The following is a 21429-nucleotide window of genomic DNA, read 5'->3' as shown; positions in this document are numbered from 1 at the left end:
TTCAGGTCAAATTGTTGATGTATATGGATTGACTAGATTCCGCTGCATCTTCTTATGTCCTCACATTTCATAAAATCACACAATTTATCTTCTTAATAATAAATGTCTGCTTTTTTGCGACTACATTTTTGACATACAAATCTTGTGAATAAATCAAACAATTTCTCATAATTGCTAGTATTAATTATTATTGTTGTTTATTATTGTTTATAATTATTATTGTATTAATTAGTATTGTTGATTCTTTTAGCACCCAGAGTCTTTTCTGTGGCGTTTAACGTAGTCAAAAGGTTTATGAACGGTTACACGCTGAGCAAAATAAAAATTTTCAAGAATGATCCCAGAAAATGGCAACCTGTTTTGTTAGAGGCTATTGATCCTGATAATCTACCAGCCCATTTTGGTGGAAATCTTAAGGATCCGGATGGAAATCCAAGGTACACGACAGTGGTAAGTATCATATTGCGGAATACTCATGCATATTGTTCTAATGGCATGCCACAGGTATTCTAAGTTTGTTGGAGTACGTGGCAATCGATTTAGGTTTCGACCTACCATATCCCACACATGTTCGATGGGTGACAAATCACCTGATCTTGATAACCACTCCAAATTTGACCAGATTCTTGTATGAACTCTATGGTTTCACGGGCAATATGAGGTCTTGGGTTATCTTGTCGAAAGATCGCATTTGGAATGTTGCAGTATTTCACCAATAAGTATATCGTCGAGCTGTCAGAGTACCGTTAATAAGAACTAGAGGTGATCTGCTTCCCAAACATATAGAACCCCATAACATAATTCTTGGTTGTCTTGCAGTACGACGTTTAATAGCCAAGACTGTATTTCGTTTCTCACCTTAAAAACGAAAACGAATAACAAACAAGGAAAATCTTTTATGACGAATTACAACAAGTAGTAGATCAAGTTAGAGGGAAGATGATAATACTGGTGGATTTTAACGCTCGAATAGGTAACCAAGTAATACCCGGAATTAAGCAAAATACAATGAAAATGTTAATAACGAAAATGGAGAACTGATGATAAAATTCTGCACGAACAACGAACTTATAATAAACAACACATTTTTTGACCACAAAGACCAACACAAATATGCATTCAATAACACTCGTGGACAAAGATCTATGCTAGATTATGTTGTAACCAAGAGAGATATACATCTATTAAAAATAATCGACGTCAGATGCGTCAACTCAGCAGATGTAGGTAGCGACCATAGCTTAGTATTATGTAAAATAGGAATCATTATGAAATATTTCACACCCAAGAGGGCAGCACCAACACAAACAAAAATCAAAGTCGAAGGACTATATACGGAATCCACGGAATACTTATACAGGAAAAGAATATCAGAGAAGATTGCTGAGAATGGAATATTAGAAAACGATAACGTCGATGAAAGCTGGCAAAAACTCAAAGATAACATAATCAACGATGCAACAGAATCACTTGGAGAGAGAAAAGTAACGAATACTGACATATTAAAGAAGAAAACCCAGTGGTTTAGAGAGTAAGTTAAGATAAAATGAGAAGAAAAGAAGAAAGCCTTTTTAAAATACCGAACGAAACAAACACAACAGGCATACAACCACTACAAACGAATCAGAAACGAAACGAATACTTTAGTGAGGCAAATAAAAAGAGAGCACTGGCAGAGTTTCTCAAAACAGATGGAACACGACTTCTACGGAACACAAAAAGAAGTATGGATAATGATCAGAGGGCAAAGAAAGGAGATGAACGAATTAATAAAAGCGAAACACATTCCGAAGTAAACATGGGCAGACTACTTCCGATCTCTATTTGCTAAAGGCGACGATAATGAACCACCAACACCTGAAGTTACAACAAACGAATAAATAAACATCGAGGAGGGAGAGGTAAAGGAAGCATTAAGAAAATTAAAAAATAGAAAATCTCCGGGAGAGGACAGAATATCGAACGAATTCCTAAAGTACGGAGGACAAGATCTAACTAAACAACTACTAAAACGAATACAAAAAATAATAGAACAAAACAGAATACCACAAGAATGGAGATCAAGCATCTTAATACCTCTCTTCAAAAAAGGAGACAAATCGGACCCGGAGCATTACAGAGGAATTAACTTATTAAACACAACATTAAAATTAACAACCAAAGTGATAACAAACAAATCGAATGAAATTATAACATTAGCAGAAGAACAACAAGGTTTTAGGTCCGGAAGGTCATGCACTGACGCTATATTTATAATGAGGCAAGTTCAAGAGAAATCGTTGGAATACAACAAACCGTCATATTTATGTTTCGTGGACCTTAAGAGAGCATTTGACAGGGTCACATTAAAGGACGTTATCCATTTGTTATACTCGAGAGAATAATTAAAGGAATAATTAAAATCTAGGAATAATTAAAACGATCGAAAACATCTACCAGAACAACACAATAAAAGTAAAAGTGGACGATGAATTAACTGACCCAATTGAAGCCGACAATGGGATAAGACAGGGGGACTCCTTGAGTCCTTTATTGTTCAACCTGATCATAAACGAAATAATAAAAAAAGTAAGAGCTAAAAAAGGATACCAAATGGGAGAAAAACAACTTAAAATAATCTGCTATGCGGACGATGCAATACTAATCTCTCAAAGTGAAGATGATTTACAACGTATGCTGCACCAATTCAACATAATCGCCAGAAAATTTAACATGTTAATTTCCTCACAAAAGACAAAATGCATGGTTATAACAGCAGATCCAATAAGATGTAAATTGGAGCTGGAAGATCAGACAATAGAACAAGTGATGGAGTTTAAATACTATCATACTTTCATCAGTTTAAATACTAGGTATCACACTATCTAACTATGGAAGGCTCGAAACAAAAGTGGAAGATCAAGTGAATAGAGCAAACAGAGCCGCAGGTTGCCTGAATGACATAATATGGAGAAATAAAAATATCGGAAAAGAAATGAAAGGCAGAATTTACAAAACAGTCATCAGACCAATAATGACATACGCGACAGAAACACGACCAGACGCAGAGAGGACAAAAATATTGCTCGAAACAGCGGAGATGAAAACCCTTCGAAAAATCGATGGTAAGACTGTATGGGACAGAGCTAGAAGTACAGATATATACGACGGAGATGCAAAGTAGATAACATTAATAACTGGGTAAGAAACAGAAGAATAGAATGGAATGACCACATAAGCCGTAGTCAGGACAGCGAGAGACGGTTCCCCAATAGGAAGACTATCAGTGGGAAGACCACGAAAACAATGGAACGACAACTTACTAGAGGCACATTGAAAAAACAGACAGAGTCATGTCTATACAAAAAGAAGAAAAAGACCTCAAACGTTTTACCATTATGCGCCCATCAGAGCCATCCAAACAAAACCTGGATTCATCACTGAAGCAGACCAAATTCAATTGGCCATTCCACTTTTATCGAGCTCAGCACCATTCTAAGCGTTGAGCCTCATGCAGTGGTGTCAAAGGTAACACCAAAAGCAGACGGTAAGTTCTCAGTCCCATTCCAAGTCATCGTTGATTAACTGTTCTTCTTGCGACTACCTTCCTCTAGCTGCAACTAAATCATCTCTTACTTGATGTATACTGTCCCACCTATTTCTGAGACCCAGAAGTCTAAGATGGCGCAAATCACAGCCTGGCAATATTCTGGGACGTCCAGATCCTCCACGACGCCGATCAGTCTCATCATTGAACCATCTCCTCCAAAACTCTTAACGTCGTTGAACGATTAGCTTCAAGTCTTTGTGAAATTTCCTGTAAACCAAAACCGGCCTCTTTCATGCCTACAATGTGTCCTTTTTAGAAGCTGCTTAAATGAAGAAATTACCAACGACTGCGAACTTTTCGCATTTTAAATTTTTTGGGTAAATCAAAATGATCAAAAATTACAAATAAACGACAGTTAAATACACATAAATAAACTTTCTTATCCAGTAGCGGCGCTAGGGTATAAGGTGCCCGCCTACAAAACTAGCCAATATAAGCACCCTTCAGTTTTTTAAATTGGTATTTTGTACCACAACAGCAAAAAAAGCTCATTTTGGCGCCCCCTAAACAGGGGCACCCGCCTACAGTGCATCCCTTGCCGGCCGTTATCGCCGGCCCTGTTCTTATCTAATTGATTTTGCTAATATTTTTATATCTTTTGTTAATTTCTTTTTTTTAATCTAGATCAAACAGGGCGGAAAAGTTCCTCAGTCGTACTACAAGAAAAACATAGAAGTTAAGAATTACGAACAAGAATTTACTAAGGCTGTGATAAAGAAAGGACATAAATGCATATTAGATTTTATTGTAGTGGAAGAAGGCTGTCATTTAAAGTAAGTTATTTCTTTTTCTTCTTCTTCTTCTTCTTCTTTTTGTGTACAGATGACTCTGTCTGTTAGGTTAAGTAGCAATATACAGGGTGAGTCACCACTAACGGAACGGAAGATTACAGCGAAATGGTAAAAGATTTGAAAACATTTTTAAATTAGTAGTTTGTATGTTGATAAAATCTATATTTTAAAATTATTTTGAAATATACAGGGTGTCCCAATAAATGGCTGCGTATCAAAGTTATATTTTTTATTATGAAACACACTATGTTTTATTGCATTTTTTAATGACAGTACGGTCTGCTTTTTATTTTATAATTAATGTATTCCATGATTGATTATTACACATTTATTTACAGGGTGTTCAAAATTTACAGTTTCATAATTGGATTATTTAATGTGTCATATGATGCTTATTTTAAATAAAACACCATGTATATTAATAAATTATTGTACTAAGCACAGGTTCCTCTTACGAATGGTACCTATAGGGATGTTCTATAACTAGCAGTCATAGTTTTTGCGTAATTTACAATTTTCTTAAACGGTAAATTGATTTTAAAAATAATATTTATAGTCACTCTCGATTTTTAACCTGTACGAAATAAATGTTTGTTTACTGTGTCATAATGAAATGAAAATTATGTCTATTTACTAAACCCTTATTATGAAAAAACTTATTAGTTCCTTTGTTTGTGTTTTATTATATTATGTTGTATGTTAAATTTTGCAATTTATAGTAATTTTGCAATATATTGGTTTTTGTTTTTTTACTTCACTTTTTTAAATTGTTTATATTTTTTTTATTGACGATTTATCTAATTTTATAAAATTGTATTTGTTATTGTTATGTATATCTTTTTCGTGAATCTATGTTAAGCTTTGTCCATAAAATTGTATAATTTTCAGTGACAATAAAGCATATTTCTATTCTATTCTATTCTAAAAGTAGGTATATTGGTCTGTATACAATACATTAAAAAAATCAGGATCTTCTATAAAGTCTAAAGTCCATAAACGATAAGTTAAATATTTATCATAATCCTGTTTGGTTGAATACTGGTGTAGTTGAGTTTTATATGGATATTAGTGGTTTCTCTTAAGTATTCTAACAGTCGTTTAACTGATTTACAATTCACCCAAAATTTTTTATTTACTAGTATTTGGGTTTTCCGTAACAGAAAGCAGGAAATCAAGCTCCTTGACGTCATTACAAATAACTGGTTTATTTTTATTTAACTTTCCGTATGCAACATTACCAGTAGCACGGAATCTATTGAAATCTCTCAAGAACGTCCTTTTCTGGGTGTCTTCTATCAGGATACTTTTGAGCGTAAACTTAATAAGGTAAGATACAATTTTGCAAACACTCCCCAATGCAAAGTACCATGTCTACTCTTTCGTAGATAACATGATTATTCATTTTTAGGAAAAATTAAATTTGAATATCATACACGGATGTTTATATTTTTGATAATTACCAGACCGTACTGTCATAAAATGACGATGTCATACAATGAGATACATCTTTTGTTTAAACTCGGTTTACAGATTAAGAATTTAAAAATTTGTAAATTACGCAATAACTATTAGACCTAGGTATAGGACATCCATATAACATTCGAAAGAGGTGACTTCGTTTAGTATAATGGTGTATTAATATACATGGTGTTCCATTATAATAAGCATCATATGGCACATTGAATAATCCAATAATAAAACTGTAAATGTTGAACACCCTGTAAATAATTGTGTAATAATTAATCATGGAATACATTCAAGCAATATCCAACTATTTAGATTTAAAAGTATTTTTTTCCATAATTTCTTAAATAACTTGACAATAACAATTCTTTTAAAACTTTACATTTTAAGAAAAGTCACCATAACTCAGAACACTCTGTACATAGTTATAGGGAAACCTTATGAAACTATACCTTATTTTTTACGGACAATTAAAAAATGCAATAAAATACAGGGTGTTCCATAATAAAAAATATAACTTTGATACGCCGCCATTTATTGGGACACCCTGTATATTTCAAAATAATTTTAAAATGTAGATTTTATCAACTTACAAACTACTAATTTAAATTTTTTTTCAAATCTTTTACCATTTCGCTGTAATCTTCCGTCCCGTTAGAGGTGACTCACCCTGTATATGTTGCAGTTCAAGTTGATTATCTAGTTGGAGTTGACTATTCCTAGTTCGAGTCAACTCAAACGGCTGGTTTTAGTAAAAGTTGATTTTAAATATAATATGAAGATTTTTATTCAACATTTCCTATTAAAAGTAGACTCCACTAGGAAGAGTATACTCTTCCTAACGCCATTTAGTAAGAGTTGATTCTTTTTCAATTACAGTCGAACTCGTTTATTAGAGTACCGGTTATAGGAATATCCCGGTTTATGGAATATAAATTCGAGGTCCCGAAACGTTTCTATTTATTCCTTAATAAATACATCGGTTTATTGGAATATGTTTTCGTACAATAATACCGCTTAATAGCATAATTATTCATGTCACCGACTAAATTTTTACGTACAGTTTCCTAAAAATTTAAATATTGTCTGGTATTACGGTTTTTCGACAAAGGACTCAAAGGCCTGTCGTGCTATTATATTTTTAGGGTTTGTCAAGTAATAAATATTTATTGCTTGAGTACTTTTATGAGTACGAATTCAATGGTTCGCCGACACAAGTCATAAAATAATTTCATTTGTCTACAAATTTGTATACATATTGCCACCAAGTTGCCTGTATAACAGGCTGTTATAATAAATTTTTAGAAACAGCTAATCTGCCATCCTAACCCCTCCTAATGTTATCAGAGGTATTCTGGAGGGTCAATGCAATGGAAATTTTTGTAATTTTTATAATTTAGGGCAACAAAATGATTAGTAGTTTATGTAACAAAAAAAGTACAATTATGGATTATTTTTTCAAGACAAAATGAGTAACTAATTTATAAATATATTTTAATAAGAAAATATTTACATACATTTTATATTAATTCCTGTATGCATCCACATATACTATAATGTACAGTTTTTAATGAAGAAGTAGCTAATAGTTACACTACTGTTATTATGTATGTATTATTGACATAAAAAGACCTAAAACCATATACATACTGATGTGATCTTGATTATTGATATGAGATAATATTCTTATTTGTCATTTAATTTAATCAATGCATTAATAATAATTTAATTAATTAACCAGATCACATATCAATATGTTTTCAATCTCAGGGCGAATTATAAAATTAATTACTTACTTACGTGGCTTCTCAGTATTTCTCAATGGTTCCTAATCGGGATAGGAAAGAAAAGAGTAAAATAATACACACATATGGGTTACAATTATAATCGAAATATTGTTTATTTTATTTAAATGGCAATCACTGCTTAATATTTGCTATATCTTATTATTCCTAAACATAACATTTACACATGGGAATCTTATTTCCTTTTGGTTTCCAATTGAAAGTTTTTATTAACATTTAACTATTATGATTTATTAGCAACAATTCTATTTAATTTGGATGAAGCTTTTCTGATATTATTGATTATGTTCTTCAATTTTAAATGTGGTATTTAATACGAAAAACCCATACATTCATGTCCAAACAAATGAGACTGACCTTTTTCTGGTGAACTGAGAATGTCTTCACACAAGACCCGCTTCCTGCTATCCTTGGCTGCGATCAAAACCTCGTCCTGGCTTCCAGTAATGTTCTCCTTTGAAACTAGCTCGTATAGCTCTCGTTCCTGCTTCTGTCGTGATGCTGTGTTCTACCTTTTTCGAAACTGCAATCAGCTACCGGGACACTCTTGGCTCAAGGAGGTTCTTTACTCTCGACCTGGCCTACCTCTCGTTCCACGATAGATACTCCACACTCACGGAACTACACCGGCTTTCTCACTCTCCGTACACTACCGTCTACTACTGGACTTCACTTCTCGACAGCTCAAAACATTCTGATCTCTATTTGTCATTCATTCCCCTACTTTCTAAATATCCCTTCCAGATTCACAAATCAACCTTCCACCACCAACTCTCATTCGCAGTATTCCTCAAAACCAATTTTTAATCTTTCTAAATACGCTTAATGGATTTCAAAAAAAAATAGTTAATTCCCATTCTAAAATTACTTTCTACTATTTACAAAATTTAATGACCTATTATCTACTTCAACTGAGTCTTATTTAGCATAGGCTAATGATCGAACCTTCCGCGAACAACGATAATGACCTATTATCGATTTCACTTGAGTTTTATTTAGCATAGGCTAATGATCGAACCTTCCGCGAACAACGATAATGGTACGCGCCATTCACTTTGTTTATTCTAAGCGCATTGTCCCGAGTTTCGTTTAATCACTTCTTAAAATTAAATATAACAATTTGTTGTATACAGGTTGTTCTAAATTTATATGCCCGTGGTTGAGAAAATTGAAAATATTTTATATTAAATTGAATTTTGTTTATAATTATCAAAATTTAATTTTCATATCAAATAGAAATATAACAATACATATACATATTAATATAGTATGGACTATTATTACGCATATCCGGTACACTTATTTCGGCTAGCCACCATGATCGGTTATTAGAATATCCCGGTTATAAGAATATTTTTGCTTGGCACGAAGGCTATTCCAATAAGCGGGTTCGACTGTATTAATTTAACATTTACTAGTCAAAAGTACACTCCAACTAGGATGAGTAGATATGAGTAGAAAGTGTAAACTAGTAAATAGTAAATAGTTTAAATAAACTTTTTATTATTTGTTGCTACATGGCAACGAGCTGTGGCATTTTGAATTGCATTTCACATTTTTCTTCTTGCAGAAACATTTGTTGGACATGCACTTTATCTGGTAGAAGCATCTGAAAAATCCTTGTCCAGTTCCTGATGATTGTGCTGCTACAAATGTTCTTAGAGCCACTTCCTTATCCCTTGGGACTTCGTTTTCATTGATCATGTCACAGAGGCGGCTTTACCTATTGTGCAGGGTGTGCGGTGCACACGGGCGCCGGGATGGTGGGGGCGCCAAACGCCAAAGAGCGGGTCCTTTATCCTTTACTTTGTTTCAACATAAAATATAAGAATGTTTTAATTATGAGGCCGAAGATGAATCAGTAACTGACACGAAAATACATTTTAAAGTAAACTTTTACTATTACCTATTAGATACCGCAATTACTAAGTTTGACGAACGCTTCGACCTTTTAAAGCAAAATAATGACCCTTTTTCGTTCTTTCAAAAATTAAAACACTGGAAGGATTTAGAGTTAGATACAAAAGAGCATATTGCGACGTAGATAGGTTTGAGCTCTTTAATGAAATATAATTATTACCAATCTTTATCGATGATTCTACTACACCTTTGGATATTTTAAATTCTTCTTCTTTAAGTGCCATATCCGCGACGGAGGTCGGCAACCATCATAGCTATTTAGATTTTAGAGACGGCTGCTCTGAAAAGGTCATTTGATGTACATCCGTACCATTCTCTCATGTTGCGCAGCCACGATATTCTGAGTCTCCCTATGCTTATTTTTCCTTGAATCTTTTCTTGCATAATCAATTGGAGCAAGTTGTATATTTCTCTCCATGTGTAATATGTCCGAGATATTCCAATTTTCTTGTTTTGATGGTATTTAAGATTTCCATTTCTTTATTCATCTTTCTCAGAACCTCTTTGTTTGTGACGTGTTCTGTCCCCGATATTTTCAGAATTCTTCTATGCACCCACAGCTTGAAGAATGAGTCTAGTTTTTCCTTGATGCAGCATTCAAGGTACAGCTTCATTTTAAATTACTTGTATACAAATAAATTACATTCGGTGTTCCCAAATTTGTTCACTTACCCCAGATTGCCAGTGACAGTAGCGCACAGTGAAAGATCATTTTCTATAAGCGTAAATAACACCCTCTAATACTCTATGTACTATTAGTACAGGTACTAGGTAGTATAGGTACCTATTCGACCAGTGGCGTACCGATAGATCAGCGGGCCCTGGTTCCAGTTGGGATGCGGGCCCGCCCGCCCAATTAAAACACACATTGTATTTTTAATAAACAGTAAATATAAATCATCATATATTATGTCATATATTTATAAACATTAAAGCTAATTTTAGTTGGTTTGATTTTGAAATATCTTCAGTTCCATCTATCTATAATATTATCGAAAAAATGGAGACGCACTAATATTATGAAGTAGTTCTGAGTTTCCAGTCAAATCTAGCACCTCATTTTAAATTTTCGGCCCAAGATAAGTGACCGATTTTTTCTTTCTTCTTCGAAGCAAAAAGCGTGTTAAGGTACTAGTACACTTTAGAAGACCAAAAATAAACATATTTTCAAGATTTTTTTTCTCAGAACCTTTATTAAAAATGAATATAAAACTTTTTAAATATTAATATCTATTTCTTAGAGAATACAAAAAATATATCTTTTTTTATTTGTGTACTTACACTAATATTGTAGAGGGCGCCAAATTCGAGGCCTCGAAAAAAAGTAACTCCGATGGCGGACAGTTAATCTCAGGATTGGGATCTCTGAAACAAAAAAATCGTATGGTATTTGAAAAAGGAAGGTTTCTTACGTGACAATTTACCACCGTTAGTGAAAAATTCCGCAAAAGAAAGATTTTACGGAAATTTGAAAAAATTTTGTGAAAAAATCGTCCGTTTTTCTTCAGTTTTTCATGGTTAAAAAATATTTATCTTTTATTTTTTGGTTAAATTGTGGTAAATTGTCACGTAAGAAACCTTCCTTTTTCAAATGCCGTACGATTTTGTTGTTACAGATATCCCAATCCTGAGATAAACTGTCCGCCATCATTTTTCGATGCCTCGACTTTTGCGCCCTCTACAATATTAGTGTACGTGCATAAATAAAAAAGATATATTTTTTGTACTCTCTAAGAGTTAGAGATTAATATGTAAAAAGTTTTATGTTCATTTGTAATAAAGTTTCTGAGAAAAAAATTCTTGAAAAAAATGATTATTTTTGGTCCTGTAAAGTGTACTAGTACCTTAAAGCGAGCCCCGGGCCCTGGTTCCGCAGAACCCGCGGAACCATGCTCAGTACGCCACTGTATTCGACTATTGCATTTTGACTGCGCGTCGACCAAACCAAAGGGCGCCAGGGAATCGACTGCACACGGGCGCTACATGGGCTAGAGCCGCCTCTGGGTCTACTTACCACCGAGAGTTCATTTCACTTAATATTAACTGCTTGACGACATCTCCTTTCTTTTTGTGTTTCAACTTTTAAAAGCAGGGCCCACATAAAATTACAAAATGCGCAATATCTTTTACTGTCTTATTATTTTCAGGTCAAAACGGCAAACAGGTGTATGTTCTCAAAAAACTTTTGATAGTGTGTAAAAAATGTTTTATTATCAGCTGCTAAGTACTTTCAACACATAACGTGCCATCATCAGAGCTTCCTAAAAGGACATTTACGATAAGATTTTTTTTTAAATAAAAAATGAGTGAAAAACTCACGTTCTCTTATAAATAATTCATAGAAGAGCAATTGCTAAACGACACAATAAAATACATAGATACATAGATTTTTTTTTAAATAAAAAATGAGTGAAAAAATTACGTCCTCTTATAAATACTTCATAGAAGAGCAATTGCTAAACGACACAATAAAATACATAGATACTGGGCAAAAGCCACAGATCTATGCCCAGTATCTATGTATTTTATTGTGTCGTTTAGCAATTGCTCTTCTATGAAGTATTTATAAGAGGACCTAAGTTTTTCACTCATTTTTTATTTAAAAAAAATCTTATCTTAAATGTCCTTTTAGGAAGCTCTGATGATGGCACGTTATGTGTTGAAAGTACTTAGCTGATAATAAAATATTTTTTACACACTATCAAAAGTTTTTTGAGAACATACACCTGTTTGCCGTTTTGACCTAATTAGAAGTGTGTACAAGTATTACAGTCTTTTCCAATTTATTATTTTCATACTTTGTCTTTTGTAGATTATTCATTCTATTAAATTTCTTCCTCCATGTCATGTGGATATGTGCATGGGCGTTCATATAAAAATTTTTAGAGGGAGGGCCAGACGTGAAGATGCTGCAGATTACTTTTTGTATACATTGGTTGACAATATATAGTTTAAAGCATCCGAAAGGCCAGGAGGGGGGCCACGGCCCCTCTCTTGGCTATAGGCGCCCATGGATATGTGTGCTTCAATCAGAACTGAGAATAAATCACTGTCATGTACATAATACCTAATCAATCCCTTTTCAGTCACAGGGTGGATTAATTTTGGAACACTATTCACTTCAATAACATCATATCACATCATATCTTTTAAAAAATCTCTGATCATTACCTACTTTCTTTTTGGATTTAGCCTTCAGATTTCTGACTTTTTTAATGTATTCTTCATACTGGGCTTTTGCTAGTGTCAAATTATTTGCTTCTGCCCTCAAACGCTCATCTCTTAGCTTCTCATGAAAAAGATCCGCATGGGTCTGTGACATTTTGGACATCTTGGCTTTTAGTGCACCCTAATATGTCTGTAGATTTTGGCATTAGATCCGACCATCACTTGTAACACCGTTGCCGTATCCTCTATTTTTTCATACTATCACGTTACAATTTTTTGTGATACATATTATACACCAGCGGGACACCCTCAGAAAAGCGGTTAGTTTTCGAGATACTGACCACGGAGGGGTGAATGGCTAATTTTATTTATACTTTATATTTTCGAGGGTGCTGAAAACGAAAATGAGGTTTATTTTGAATTTTATGTGGGGGAACATTGTCAAAATCGCAATTTTAACCTAAAAATAATAAAAAAATGAAATACCGTTTTTTTGCGTTTACCTCGCTACAACTCTGTTCCATTTTAATATTTTTTTCTGATATACAGAAACATTTTTACAGTATATAGCTCTAACATTTCTGAAGACAAAGGTACCTACTTCAAGTTTTTATTCTTATCATGATAAAGGTTATGAATTTTTCAAAGAAAAAGGTGCGGATTTGTGCATTGCAAAGTTTAATCGCAAAAGTTGTGTAACGAATGGACCAAGATGTCCGACATTTTAAAAACAATCAACGTTAACTTATTAAAACTCGAAACACCTAAAATTAAAAAAGAAATAAAAACTAAGTATTTGAAAATCTCAAAATCGGAACCATCGCAAAAACAAACACCAGATTCTAGAAATTAAATGTTATGAGTTGAGGCCTATAGAATCAAAAACCTGCTAGATCCGTGTTTTGAAATTTTGTCAGGAGGCTAAAAAAAACATTAAAAATGTAAATTTTTCAAAAAGTATCCGGCATGTCTCGATCAACAGGGCATCAATAAATATCATAAAATGGCGCACTAATTTGTCATTTTTCTGCATGTCCCTTACATCTTCAGAAATTTGTACTTTTAGTTTAAATTTAGCAGAACGAAAAATTTGGATTTAACAGGTTTTGATTGTAATGGGCTCAGTTGATAACAGTCTGAACAAAGAGATGCAAACGCATCAAAAGAGCACGTGCGATTTTAAATCTACTGGACAGATTCAAGAATAGTCAACTCAAACTAGTAAGAGTTGATTCCCTTTTTCCTGGGATCTACTTTTACTAACAACGGTTAGGAAGAGTCTACTTCAACTAGTAAAAGTTGAATTTAATTTTTGAAATCAACTCTTACTGCTCGTTTTAGTTTGAGTTGACTCGAACTAGGAGTAGTCAACTCTAACTGAGAATTAACTTAAACTGTAACATAGGTATATTTGCCTAATACTGTATTTGAGCTACATAAGTCGTAAATTGTCCATTGTGTCCATCTCATATATTTTCTAATAAGACCTAATAAAATAATAATAATAAACTTACCTGGCATGATGGACCCTTTAATACTGAATTACTGAATAGTGAAACTCTAAGGTTATGGGTACATAATTCGCAAATATTTTACGTGTATCCCTACTTTTTCTGTCTTTACACGGCAAATTACGTGTAGTAAAATTCACACTGGCATGGGTATGTAAACATTACTAGAATGTCATTCTACTTGAAAATGTCATCATTAATTTAAAGAGATGGCTTTTGAATGTTCTTGGATAACTGTTATTTTTATAATTGCAAATTATTAATTCAGTTAATAAATGTGATAATTTTTTCACTAACTATGTATTCAGTGATTGTAATAATTTATTTGTACAACAAAAACTAATACTCAATCGAGAAAAGAGGAAAAGTGATTTTTTAATAATATTATTACGGAACGATTACAATTTTGAACATCTTTAACAACAAATTACTTGGATCACAGAATATATTATCCTGATGTATTCTCTGCTTGGATCTTCCACAAATAATACACAATGAATAACTTTTTATTAAGTTCACGTATTAAATCAATTATTTATCAAATACACTATATTATATCAATAATATTTAATCAATAACTCAAAATATTCCCGATGCAATGTCAAATATTTAAAATTGTCACTGATTGTCAGTGTCTATGATTGACAATATATGCTGACAAGATTATATTCGGCTGAGTGCGTTGTAAGACAAAGATAGATTTAGAAAATATTACCACGGCATTGTGTTCATTTTTTTCGAATCCTGAAAAAACCAATAAATATTTTTGAAAAATTTAAACGCAGAATGAAAGACTAAATTATTACCGAGGGCCGAAAGTCCCTTAGAATAAATAAAAAGTTTATTTTGAATGAGATATTTGAAATTAAAAATCACACTAAATTTTCTCTTAGTTTTTCACCCCTGTAACTTATTAAAATAAACATTATAGAAGTTCTCAGGGACTTTCGGCCCTCGCTAATAACGTAATCTTTCATTCTGCGATTAAATTTTTCAAAAATACTTATTAGTTTTCTCAGGATTCGAAAAAAATGAATCCCCATTTGAATAGCATTGCAGCCTAAAATACGTACCGATCCTCTTAATATGAACACTTCAGTTAATAATAATGATAAAACTTACTATTATAGTATTTAAAAATATTTTTTCGCTTTTTTAGATGGGATTTCAAAACTGACGAACACGACATAAAATTCGGGATCACTCTAAAGGACGAAAATGGGGTTGAGAGCCCTGTGGTGCGCCACAGACGAGTCGCGTCGCACCAAATTGACGAAAGCGGTGTAATCGCGTGCCAAGCTCCAGCAACATGTAAGTAGTAACACGATAAAATAGGCCGGGTTTTAAGGGAATGTAAGTTGATTATAAAAAGCAGCTTCACTAAGCTTCACAATTAGTCGGGGCAATTTATCGAAGAATAGGCCATTTTTGGGAAAAGTTATTTACCAGCAATTTTATTGCTGGAATCGAATCTTATGATTGTATATATTAATAATATAGGTACCTACTATATGCAAAGCCCGCAGATAGTGTGCTACTTTTTTTATTAACAAAATGGCGCCCGAAAATCGTGTTTTTTGCAATTTTTGCTCTATAACTCCAAAGATTTTACTTTACACCAAAAACACCCAAATAAAAATTCACCGTAATTAAATTCTAAATAGAGACATGTTTTTCCCGATTTACTTTGACGAAAACTTTCCCCGGAAAATGCGGGTTTTTCCAACAAAATCTTTAATTTTCAACTAAAATTTTAGATGAGTAATTGTTCATCAATATTTAAATAACTTGGTAATATAAAAGCTCTTTTCGTATAAATTATAATTCCAGAAACCGATGGAAATTGAATGAACAATTTAGCAACAATTGAATTGTTAATTAAAAATTTACGGTCCCTATAATAACTACAATAATTATAATACATAAGAATAACTTGATTTTTGTATGAAAAAAGACACTGTACCTATCTAATGTACTTCCTCAGGAATATTTTAAAATTATAAACAATTTTTTGGCTTATAAACAAATAGAATATCTCGGGAAATATTAAATTAAATTAAATCTTGAAAACGGTATTAGAAAGAAAGCGGCAGAACGCTTCTTTAAAAAAAAAACGTTTAATTGTGATGAGTGGTTCCTGAGATACAACCGGTCAGAATTGACCGGCATTTACGGCAAAGATATAAACAATAGGATCATAATTTTCGAACCATCACATTTTTATTTTGGTCCTCGTTCTTCACACCAATTTTCATATCTTTAAAATACTCGATAACATATATTATTATAATAAAAACTATCGATATTACGAGTAAAAATTGCCAAAAATAGCAAAATTCCGATTAAAAATTGGGTTGGAGAAAATGTAATCTCAAAGTTCAAAATCGGTGTACGTTAAAAAAATGCATTTTCTCGGCTTCCTATGGAGCAATTTTCTTCATTATTTTTTTGTTTCCAAGTAACTCGAGTAGAGCCATCTAACTAACGCATTGTTAAATGTCAAAGTTGTTTTTGTTTTGTTATAATAAATTTATTTATTATAACAAAAAATTTTAATTTGTTTAAAAAATAAAGATTGTTTAAATAATTATACAGCTTTAAAATGAGTATATTTGTGTTTTTAACGTTAATGGGTACACTTGTAGTAAGTTTGTCTAAAAAAAGTTTACAACTGGAAAAAATATGTAGTTTTCTTTTCTTATAAATAAATTAATCTATTATAACAAAACAAAAGCAAGTTTGACATTTAATAATGCGTTAGTTAGATGGCTCTACTCGAGTTACTTAGGAATAAAAAAAGAATGAAGAAAATTGCTCAATGGGAAGCCGAGAAAATGCATTTTTTTAACGTAAACCGATTTTGAACTTTGAGATTACATTTTCTCCAACCTAGTTTTTGATTGGAATTTAGCTATTTTTGGCAATTTTTACTCGTAATATCGATAGTTTTTATTATAATAATATATGCCATGACTATTTTTAAGATATGAAAATTGGTGTGGAGAAAGAGGACAAAATAAAAAGGTAATGGTTCCAAAATTATGATCCTATTGTTTATGCCTTTGCCGTAAATGCCGGTCAACTTTGACCGGTTGTATCTCAGGAACCACTCATCACAATTAAACGTTTTTTCTTTTAAAAGAAGCATCCTGCCCCTTTTTCCAGTACATTTGCATGATTTAATTTAATTTAATATTTCCCGAGATACTTTATTTGTTTATAAGCCAAAAATTTGTTTATAATTTTAAAATATTCCCGAGGCCGCTTAAATAGTCCAATTTCAATTCTGTAAAATATATTAGATAGGTACAGTGTCTTTTTATACAAAAATCATAGTTATTCTTATGTATCATAACTATTGTGGTTATTATAGCGACCGTAAATTTTTAATTAACAATTTAATTGTTGCTAATCATTCAATTTCCATCGGTTTCTGGAATTATAATCTATACGAGAAGAGCTTTTATATTACCAAGGTATTTAATTATGGATAAACAATTACTTATCTAAAATTTTAGTTGAAAATTAAAGATTTTGTTGGAAAAACCAGCATTTTCCGGGGAAGACGAAGGAAATCGGGAAAAACACGTCTCTATGCAGAATTTAATTACGGTGAATTTTTAATTACCATCAAAATTAATACGACTAGTGCAAATGACAATGACAGAAACAGAAGCACAAGTATGTATTCAAGGACAGATCACTGATGCGTTTACGATAACGCAAGGACTGAAACAAGGCGACGGACTGGCTCCAACGCTTTTTAATCTTGTTCTTGAATATGTAATTAGACGGTTGACGGTAAGCGGAAATAACATACTTACAAACAAATCTACCCAATTAGCAGCATACGCGGATGATATAAACATAATGAGCAGAACAATGAATGCAGCGGAAGAAACCTACGTTGAGTTGAAACAGAGTGCAGAAGCAGTAGGGCTAGCAATAAACACAAATAAAACAAAACTACTCATACAAACCAGATCAAATAGACCGGCGCAACAACACTTTATTGACGATATAGAACATGTGAATAGATTCACGTACCTAGGAATGGATCTGGTTGCAAGCAATGAAGAAGAACCGGAAATAAATAGAAGGCTTGTGCTGGCAAATAAAGCCTATTTTGCGATGGGCCTCATATTCAAATCGCGAGACGTACACTGGAAAACAAAACTCCAGGTATATAAAACAATAATCAGGCCCATAGTAAGTTATGGCTGCGAAACATGGGTGGTGACACAAAAATCTGCCAATGCATTAGATGTGTTTGAAAGAAAAGTATTATGTAGGATACTGGGCCCAATAAGTGAAAATAACAACTGGCGAATTAGGTATAATAGAGAAATATACGAGCAATATAGCGAACCAACTCTAGCACAACACACTAAACTGCAGAGATTACGGTGGGCAGGGCACGTGGTCCGCATGCATGAGAGTAGAATCCCCAGAAATTTGCTGAATGCAGGGAAGAAGACCTGTTGGAAGACCTAAAAAGAGATGGGAAGACGAAGTCGATGAGGATGCCAGGAACTTTCTGGGAACGCGTTCATGGAAAAGAACAGCGGTAAATCGAAATGATTGGAGAAGCTTATTGAAGGAGGCCAAGGCTCGATTTGGGCTGTAGTGCCATTGGATGGATGGATGGAATTTTTATTTGAGTGTATTTGGTGTAAAGTTAAAATCTTTGGAGTTATAGAGCAAAAATTGAAAAAAACCACGATTTTCGGCCGCCATTTTGTTTATAAAAAAAGTAGCACACTATCTGCGGACTTTGCATACCTATATAATTAATATATACAATCATAAGATTCGATTCCTGCAATAAAATTGCTGGTAAATATCTTTTCCTTATATTTTGCTAATTAGCCCAAAGTAAATGTAGTGTACCGAGTAGGAGATTTTGTGTTCTGACTCTTGTTGAAAAAATTATCTAATTTGTCCGTCTTGGTCTACATCGTTTTCTTCTAGTGGGCAGAGTCCACTTTCCTATCTTTTTTGCACATATATTTTCATGCATTCTCTGCAGGTGTCCATACCAGTTTCCTCTTTTGGATTCAATTGTGTGTCTATTATGTCTAGATCAATTTTCATTTATCTCCTAATATCTTCGTCCCTCACTCAAACAAGTCTAGTGAACCGGCAACATTAATCGTGAGACCCCACTTGGTGCAGTGGTGGATCTAGACATTTGCCTTGGGAGGGGATTTTATTTGTTATCTTTTGGTAGGTATTCTGGGCTGAGGAGTAGATCAGGTTTGTTAATTTATGGCTAAGCCGTAACTTATATAAAAATGATGTTGAATCATTGTGAAGTAGGAACAATATTGTATTTAGGTGGATTCGTTTCCAGTGGTTTTGATTAAGCTGGTTGGTTGTCATTTAGGTGTAGTGCTCGTGGTCGATACTGCAGTTTCGCACTCCGGTTCTCTTCATACTCTTACATCTTCTATTTGTATGTGTTTCTTGTTTTGTTGCTGCGTTGTTGTTTGTCCTTAATTATTTCCTTTGTTATTATTGTTCGTCCGCTATAACTTTTCCCATGCGTCACGATTCATTTTCAAACAAATTAAGTCAAAACATAAAGTGAAACGAACGTCGATGTGTATATACATTTAGTATAGGGAGAATGGGGGAATGCGAACCACTTGACTATATTCTTTAATAAAAAACAAATTTTAAGTTATATAAAAGATCGGTCCAGGTTAAGAGCTAGTTTAAAATGTAAATTATCCTTCCCTATTATTATTGCGTCAATTTATTTAGTTATGTTAAAGTTATTATGGAATTACTAAAAATAGTGAATGGCTCCAATTGCACCAATAGGTCGGATAATAGAAACCACAATTTATTTTAAGTTTTATCTGTATTAAATTTTTAATTTTCATAACAAAAATAGTAATAAATTGTTTTCAACTCATTTTGTTTAAACAAAAGTCACAGAGATAATCTTTAGCTGTGTCAACCCCCGAACAATCTGCCACTAAACGCCTAATGGTTCCCATTACCCGTTTTGTTTAGAAAATTTTAACCTATTAAAAAAATTACCAAAACCAAGTGATTAAAAAACAAATCACATGTAGTTATTCTTTAGGTAGTTAAGTTTAGTTTGCATAAAATAGTTTTGAGGAAAAACATATTGGGACCAACTTACCGTGAATTTTGTAAACCACGTGTATTATAACGATTACTGCAAAAAGTCTATTATGCCCACACAAGAATCAAACAACACTGAATAAACATCTGCAACGATGTCGCTGCTTCTCTGCATTGTTGGTAGCGTGTCGCCAGTGTCAGCAAGTATTTAAAAGCGCGTAATTTAAATAAAACTGGGTGGTTCTCATTACCCGATGGCTCCCATTCCCCCATTCTCCCCTACTGTATACTATATACTACACACATCGGCGTACGTTTCACTTTATGTTTTGACTTAATTTGTTTGAAAATGAATCGTGACGCATGGGAAAAGTTATAGCGGACGAACAATATTCAATATCTAGAATGTCTGCGTTTATCAATGTTATAAAACCATTTACATATATGTTTTTATTATTCTACAATTTGTATTTACTACCTGTTTCAGATATTGTGACCTTCGACAACAAATACAGCATGTTCAGAAGCAAAACCATATATTACCGAATATACGTCACCCCGCCATTAGAAAAACTAAACATAGTACCCCATGATAACGACCTAAATATACTCCAATTGAACTTAGATGAAAACTTAGAGAGTCCAAAGAAAGAACAACTGAACAATAATGCAGTAGTTGAACCTACAACAGCGTGAAATATCTTACCACAATATAGCGTGAATATTATTATCTATATAAGGGGAAGGTTACGCGTAAGCGAAATGATGCTTGACAGTATGCTATCTTAGCAGAAGGCAAAAAGCTTAAAATATAAAAAATATTAATCGAAAGGGTACCCCCGTTAACATAGGCAAAATGTCCTCACTCCCAGAATTCATTTTTTTTCAGTTTTTTAGTTTCTATGTACTTAAAAAACAAGACTTGGCTCAATTTTAAAGTAAAAGTGAGGTAAAATGAATTCCTTTCGAGATTCAACAGTCTTCTTCCAAGATAGCGAAATAATTAGGTTTCCAAATGTTCTTATTTTGGTTATGTATTATATTGTTTATTTGATGTAAAATAAAGGTTTAATTACTTACTTGAA

General features: G+C 33.0%; 1 protein-coding gene across 1 annotated transcript in view; it reads left to right on the top strand.

Moving 5' to 3' along the window:
- Nucleotides 1-21429, top strand: part of LOC114324385 (SEC14-like protein 4) — a 109933-nt gene extending 88504 nt beyond the window's left edge. The window contains exons 7-10 of the mRNA XM_050649009.1: nucleotides 251-450; nucleotides 4214-4362; nucleotides 15408-15559; nucleotides 20832-21429. Coding sequence (XP_050504966.1) covers nucleotides 251-450; nucleotides 4214-4362; nucleotides 15408-15559; nucleotides 20832-21040 — 710 coding nt within the window. The 3' untranslated portion in view covers nucleotides 21041-21429. The remainder of the gene's footprint in view (nucleotides 1-250; nucleotides 451-4213; nucleotides 4363-15407; nucleotides 15560-20831) is intronic.

This window comes from Diabrotica virgifera, chromosome 4 (assembly GCF_917563875.1).
Source record: "Diabrotica virgifera virgifera chromosome 4, PGI_DIABVI_V3a".
NCBI lineage: Eukaryota > Metazoa > Arthropoda > Insecta > Coleoptera > Chrysomelidae > Diabrotica > Diabrotica virgifera.
The sequence above is the reverse complement of the archived record's forward strand: the minus strand, read 5'-3'. Positions and strand labels throughout refer to the sequence as shown.